The sequence below is a fragment of the Talpa occidentalis genome, unplaced genomic scaffold (genome assembly GCF_014898055.3).
Source record: "Talpa occidentalis isolate TD23 unplaced genomic scaffold, MPIMG_talOcc4v2.1 talOcc4.11, whole genome shotgun sequence".
NCBI classification, from domain to species: domain Eukaryota; kingdom Metazoa; phylum Chordata; class Mammalia; order Eulipotyphla; family Talpidae; genus Talpa; species Talpa occidentalis.
Window position 1 is genome coordinate 101,619,682 of NW_023601104.1, and position 7,181 is coordinate 101,626,862.

Here is a 7,181-nt window from a genome sequence, read left to right on the forward strand (position 1 = left end):
ATGGCACGCCTGTGCTCTAAGGCCCTGGGCATCCCCCCAAAAAATATGGCCCAGCCGTGAGGAGGGTGGGCTCAGACCCAACAGACGAAAGCGAGGTCCACTCCCAGGGAGCGCCAGGCACCACCAGCGCCATCCTAGTCCCTGTGGCATTTTTGCCTGAAAGTGATAAGGGGCAGCCTCTGCGCGGCGTCGGGAGAAAGTGGTGAAAACAGGACCCGCACCCAGCCAGAGCGGAGCAGCCCCCCAATTCCCCAGCCACACCCTGGCACCCCCCAGCCGGCACCGTGACTCACTGCGCAGCCAGGCCGGGGCCCCGGTGCTCGCCTTCCCTGCGGAGCCCTGGCCGCCTCACGACAAGGAGCTGGGCCTTTCCCCGTCCCTGCTCCTGGGAAGCGGCTCCCAGGCGCCTTCAGAGCGGGTCGCTTTGTTTTACCGATGCTCGGTGTTTTCAAGGTGTCCTTGTTTCAGGGGGTGACGCATATCTCTGGGGTGGCGCTTCGCCTGCCTGAGTGCCCTCTTCTGAAGCTCCAAGACTCGGCCTGGGGCGCCCTCCCCTCCCTGGGCAGCAGGCCCGTCTGCGGGGCCCCACTGGGGGCTGCCCCACCAGGCTGCTCCCCCTGCTGCGTCTCTCGCTCTGGCTGCCGCCAGGGCTCTGCTGCTAGGTGCCTGCGTGAGCCCTGCTGGGGGTGGGGGGTCGTGCAGCACCCAGGCCGCCCACGGTGTGCTGTGTGGCTGGGGTCCTGCCGCCTGCCTGCTTAGCTCCCATCGGCGTCTGGTGTCTTCAGCGCTGCCCCTGCCGCGCTCTCTGTTGCTCCCCGTGCCACGGTGCTGTCCCTGGCTCTGCCGTCCTCACTTAGTCTCTTTCCTTGCCCTCCCGCTTCTCAGCTGAGCACGTCTGTCTGGCTCCTCCGTGTGGCCCTCGGCACTGCCAAGACAGGGCATGGTGGCCCTCGTCCCCCGCCCCCGGGGGCTGGTCCCGTGTTCTTGTTTCTTCGCTGTTCTCAAGAGTTTTTCCTGAAAACTAGGCATGGGGTGCCAGCGGTGGGCATGGGTACGAGCTGCCCAGGGAGAGCTCCTGTGCCGCCAGCAGTGCGCATGAAGCAGCAAGTCCCGCCCAGCGGCCTTCCCAGGCCTTCCAGAAGCTCCTTTTGACAACTTGGTCTGTTACAGGGTTGCTGGGCAGCAGGGAGTGGCAGGCCTGTTTTCTCCTTGTTAAGATTCTCCCTCTGCCTTTCTAGCGGAAGGTCTTTGCAGCTGGTCATGGCAGCTTGAGCTGGGTGACAGGCAATGTCCCCGGGGCCCGGAGTTGGCCTCATGGTGCTGCGGGCATGGGGGAGGCCTGTCTGGGGCTGCTCTCCTGCATTTTTGCTGTTCTGAGTGCACAGTGGATTAGAATATTCTCTGATCACAACTGATCATCTTTGACCTTTAAAGACTGTCAGTCGCGTTTCTGAGGGAACGGGTGTAGAATTTAAGTCTTTCCAAAAAAGCCACAGCAGTGTTTTCATGACTAACAGATACTTAAAATGTCTTAATTTTCTCTTTTGAACTTTTAGTTTGTTCTGTCAGTGGAAGCCAAGAGAGAAAATTGCCCCCAAGTGGCACGAGAGGCCGTATGAGTGGAACCAGGTGAGTTTGAGGGGCCACCGGGCTGCCCGCCCAGGCCACCGTGGCACTGACTGTCCCTCGCCCACCAGGTTGACCCAAAGCTGGTCATGGAGCAGGTGGAGCCGGAGGGCAGCCACGGCAGGAGCACCTTCCTCTACCAGCTGCACAAGCTGGTCGTGCTGGGCACCTGAGCCGCCAGGGGGCGGGCGTGGAAGAGGACGGCTTTGTCCACGGCGCTGCGCCTGCCAGGCCTTCTCCGGCGCTGCTTTCTCTTCAGTGGGGGGCGGGTTTCTGTTTGGGTGGGAAGGATGGGACCGTCCAGTCCTTCTGGAAACGGAGATCACTGTATTAAAGATTTGGGGGAAAATTGTTTGAAAGAAGACTTTATTTGGAAACAAGCTCTCTCTTGCGTTGCCTCTGTTAAGGTGAGTGCCGGCAGCTGGCCGCGGAGCACGCCGGGGCGGTGCTCATCTGCTCCCCCACCCCCAGGGGTGAAGCCTGGCCCCTAGGGAGACCAGGCTGCCTGATTCACCACCAGGGAAAAGCTGTGTTTTTTTAAACAACTCCGGGGCATTCTCTAATTTTCTTCCCTGAGGGAAGATACTTAATTTTGGTTAAACTCGTTTCCAGTCTGTATTTTTTAGATTTTCCCGTGAGTCCACATGTTGGAAAGCAGAGAGGTTGCCTGGCAAGTCGTGTGGCTGTTCAGACAATAAAGTGTTAGATTAAGTTTCTGTTTCTGACCATTTTTAGTCAGAGAAGGTTTTAAAATGTGTTTCAGTCTAACACGCCATGTTCACGAAACTGACTTTAAAAGTCACCTCTTACAGGCCCCCGCCTCAGAGATGCGGCGTGATGGGCCTGGGCGGGGCTGTGTGTGCTCACTGGTGGTGGGCGGGAGCGGGGCCCTGACGGGGCTGGGGGCTCTGTGAACTGGGGCCCGGCCAGGTGCAGGGCTTTTGCCGGCCAGCAGTGGCCACGCTGTCTCGTTGCCATCACACAGCTTGTGCCTGGCTGCATTGCCAAGTCGCCTCGCCCAGCCTCGGGGACACATCCAGCCTTGGACGCTGGGCCAAGGGCCGCACACGGGACTTCTCCAGGCTGCAGTCCATCCGCAGTGCTGTGAGGTTGAGGTGCGCCTGCCTTTGCGGGGAGCACGTCTGTGATGGGAAGTGTGGCCGCCGGTGCTGCCCCAGCTTTGCAGTGTCTGCTGAGTCTGCGACAGGCGAGCTGATGGGATGGGGCAGCGGCGGGCAGAGCGGCCCTGGTTGTCTGCTTGTCAGTGTCCACGGATGGTCACAGATTATCAGCAAATGGCACCAAAAGGCTGGTAAGAGGCAGAGAGACCGGTTTGCTTCTCCAGCTCCAACCCCAGAGAACACCAGTCCAGCACGCGCTGGTTGCCTTTGGGAGCAGATCCCGCTGTGCCAACTGACTTCACAGGGTTGCTGGGTGCCTTGGAAGCCATGGCCTCCTTCGTGTACATGGCCAGTGGTCACATGGGCATCAGATGTCGTTTCTTTCTGCCGGGCACAGTGCGCTGGCATCACAGAACGAAGGCCCTGAGGGCCAAGCCCCACGCCACCCCTCGGGCAGGTGCTCCTCTGCCTCCTCCTGGTGATGCAGGCGCCCCTGCCTGGGGCTGGAAGCTTCTCCCAACACCGGCACGTGGGGCGCACTGCTCCAGAGCGGACCCTTCACGGTCCCTCATGGTGACAAGCTGGGCCGGGTCCTGCACTGGGCCTGTCGCTGTGCCCAGCTATCCCCCCACCCCCTCCGCTCTCACGCAACTTAGCTGTCACTATCACCCCATCGTAGGTGTGGGCGTCACAGCAGAGCCATGGCGTTGCGTTCACCTTCGTGTGGATGCATGTTTGACCCCATGGAGAAGCGCCTCGGAATGACCACTGGGCCTGGGGGGAGTGGTGCGGCCTTTACAGACCTGGTTTCGCATGTTAGGGGCTGCATCCGGCCTTTGGCCAATGCCAGGCTGCGTGCAGGACGGTGGGCCCTGGCCAAGCTGTGTCGTGGCGGCAGCGTCTCTCTGAGCACAGCACAGTTGCTCCTGTGAGGGCGAGACCCCCCTGAGACCCGTGTCTCAGAACACACCCCACGGTGAGATGCTGTGTGACTGGGGTGAGGTAGGAGTCTCGGGTTTTACCTGGACTTGAACAACAGCTTTAGGTGATGCTGCCAGCAATTACACACCACAATCACATAACCTGGCCAAGATGGAAACTTCTGGAAACAATCATTGTTTCAGGCTTCTGGCTGTCCCACGGCAGGGGCATGCCTGCGTCTCCCATAAGCACTGCGTAGGGAGGACAGAAAAGACGTCTGAAAAAACGCGTGGCTAGAGGCTGCGCATGGCAGGAGGCCATGGCCCCCGGTCAGCTGTGAGGAAGGCGGCAGTGGAGGACATCTGGGTTGTGGGTACCTGCGTGCAGTGTCGATGTCGCAAAGTCCACATCACCAGGACGCAAGCACATCAGTGTTTGGTGCAGTTACAGCTCTGCTTCTCGGGGTACAGAAGATGCAGCAGGGCCCAGCTCCCCAACCCCTGGCATGCATTGACAGCCTGTGGTCTGGGTGGGACCCCCCAGCTGCTCAGAAGCCACCCAGCCTCAGGCGTGCTCCGGCTCTTTCTGGGTTTGTCTTTTAATGGTCTCAGAACATTCACCTGAAGAGTGCTGTTTAGCAAAAGAGGAAGAAGTCGTGATAATCTCAGCAGCAGCACAGGGATGTCAGAGAAACTCTGCAACCAGGAGGCGGCCCCCATCCCCCAGAGCACTTTCTTAAGCTGCTCCTTGCGCCCCAGGGCTGCTGGTTTCCAGGTCAGTGGAGAAGAGACCGCGGGAGCGATCACACCGCCACCCGGTGCATCCCTCGGAACTGCAGTTTCTCGCAAGATGTGAAGCTTCACTAGCAGTAGCCTGCGAGCTGTCACTAGTAGGAAAGGCAGCCGAGACCAAAGGTGGTTGGGGGTTTCGATGGGATGTGACAAGCCAAGAAAGAAGACCTGCTCCAACCCGGGGTGTGAAGACCTCGGGAGTTGTTAGGTAAGAGCTCCGGTAGGTGCGTACGCTGCGTTGGTTTGGGTCATCATAAAGTGGCCTTAGACTTGGGATCGCTCAGCGCTGAAGGCCTAGGCGCCAGCACCGCACCCTGGGGTGGGGGGAGGGGCTCGGAAAGGCTTGAGAAGGCACCATTCGGGGGTCACACACGGACCCCAGTGTGGCCTCCAAGTAAAACTGGAAGTGACACCTTAGACAACAGAAATGAAAGCCAAAGACAGCAAAAGGAAGGTGGTGTCAAAAAACATCATAAAAATGCCCAAAAAAGACCAAGTGGCAATTTGGGTGTCTCGATAATCACCTTCAATGGAAGTGGCTTGAATTCATCAATTTGACATGTAACGTGCCGAGTGGGTCTCAAAGCCCAGTCCCGTCTTCCCTTGTTCACAGGAAGCTGCTCTTACTGAGAAAGGCGCAGCGTAAAGACTTGGAAGACAGTCCCACAAGCAAAAGCTGACGCAGCAGGAGCAGCTGTGCCTCACCAGCCGGGAGACGGCCCCTCGAACGGGCGCGCGGCGCTCGAGGGCTGCTCCGAGGCGCCACAGCCCAGACGCGTGTGTGGCAGGGACGGGACACCCGGTGCCGCGGCGGAGCTGAGAGCCGGCAGCTGGCGATGGCGCCGGTGCCCCACACAGCCACGAACAGCGCCGTGGGCCAGAGCGAGTCTTACGCTGGTCCGAGGGCCTCACAGACGGCGGCGGAACGCCCCTTCCCGGCGGGACACGCGTCCTCATGCACGCGGAGCGGCAGGGGCCATGCCCCGTGGCCAAGTGAGACTCCGGGCGGCAGGGTGCTTTCATGCATGTGGATCAAACCGCACCAACAGAAGAACCACATGATGATATCGGGCAAAATTACGTCACGATTTTCCTGCCCCCCGTTTCCTGTCATGGTGCCTTCTGGCCGCCCTGCCCCGCAGCCGCCCGCCCCTTCTCAGGGCGCTGTTCTGCCGGGCCGCCGCGGTGTGGGAGGCGCGAGCCCCGCTGTCGTGCCGGGCCGGTTCTTGTTCTCATCTTACATTGTAGAAACACCCCGATCGGTTCGTCCACGCTCTTACTGCCGACAGCGTCCACCGATGGCAGGACGAGGCTGGGGTCGGGCAGGCCCCAGGCCCCAGCAAGTGCCCACGGGAGCCCGTCCGCAGGGAAAGGCGTGGGGCGAGGCGGAGGAGAGTCCACCCCTGGCGGCACACCTGTGTCCCGCCAGCCCCGACGCGGCCCCGCCTGCGCCCTCCTGCCCGCCTCCGCGCAGCCGTCAGATGGAGACATCCTGCGCAGCCCGTGCGGGCTGGCCTCGTGCGGGTCTTACCGGGGCCGCAGCCTCACCAGTGTCCCCCTCCATCAGCCTCCTGGGCGCCCTGGGGCAGACCTGGGCAGCCTCCTCGCACTTAGGCTCAGCTGAAACCTCAGCTCTCTGGAGGCAGAGCTGGTGCCCTTGCCACCCCCCGCACTCCCCTCAGATGGCGGGGTTCTGCCTCTTCCTACCCCCACGGAGGACGGTGGTCTGGGGCCCGCCCGCACTGGGCATGCCAGGTGCACAGACGATGCCGGAGACCTGGGCTGCCGCATTACAGACCAGCCCCACCTGCCGCCACCCCTGCTGCCCAGTTTGATGGTGGAATTGGGGGCTCAGAGCTCCCCAAGAGAAGCCACTCTTGGGATCCCCAGGGAGGCCTGCCTGGCCCCAAACCCCACTTCCTGGGAGTTGGGCAGGTGGGTGACGGGTGTGCTTGAACTGCCCCTTCCTTCCTTCCCAGGAGGAGCAGGGGCGGGTGGAGAGACACGGGACCCGCCATAGGCTGCGGATGGCAGATGTAGGGAACACCGGGCTTTCTGGGGGTTGCTAAGTGGTGTCCCCCAACTTCCCCTGTGGAAGCCCTGACCCAGCACTTCAAGGCGACTGTGGAGGCTGGCGGGTGCGGAGGCGCAGGGCCAGTGAGGGGCGGCGGAGGATGTGGGCACAGACCCGGCTGGGGGAGGCCCGCCAGGCCTTCGCCCGGCCCCAGGGAGTGCTTTTGCGTGTTAGCCGGGCGGCAGCAATGGAATGCGGCCCTGCAGGGGGTGCCCCGAGCCGCGCCCCGGGCTGCCGCCCCGCCCGCCCCGCCCGCCCCGCCCGCCCCGCCCGGAGTGAAGCGCAAGGGCCTCGCCCCAGGGCTGCGGGCGGCGCCCCGGGCTCGGCCGCCCGCCGCGAGTGGCCAGCGGGGCGCGGCGGGGTCCTCGGCCTCGGGGTCCTCGGCGCCTCCGCACGTGGCCTTCGGCGGGCCGCGCCCCTCGCGCGCCCGGCCCGGCCCGGCCCGGCCCGGCCCGGCCCGCCCCGGTGCAGCCGCTCGCCAGGCCCCGCCCAGGTGCGCCCGGCCAGGGCCGGCTCGCGGCCCCGGGGCGGGACCCCCGGCTCCAGCGGCCGCCCCGGCCCGCCCCGCCCCGGCCCGCCCCGTGCCCTCCGCGCCCCGCCGCGCTCGCCAGTCCGGCCCGCGGCGCCCGGCCCCTGACGCCTGCGGGC

The 7,181-nt window shown here is 63.3% G+C and overlaps 1 protein-coding gene across 1 annotated transcript in view; it reads left to right on the forward strand.

The window, feature by feature from the left end:
- TDRD9 (tudor domain containing 9) overlaps window positions 1-2,384 on the forward strand; it is a 49,708-nt gene extending 47,324 nt beyond the window's left edge. The window contains exons 35-36 of the mRNA XM_037501863.2: window positions 1,557-1,629; window positions 1,698-2,384. Of these exons, the coding sequence (XP_037357760.2) occupies window positions 1,557-1,629; window positions 1,698-1,799 (175 nt within the window). The 3' untranslated portion in view covers window positions 1,800-2,384. The remainder of the gene's footprint in view (window positions 1-1,556; window positions 1,630-1,697) is intronic.
- Window positions 2,385-7,181: the final 4,797 nt, after the last annotated feature.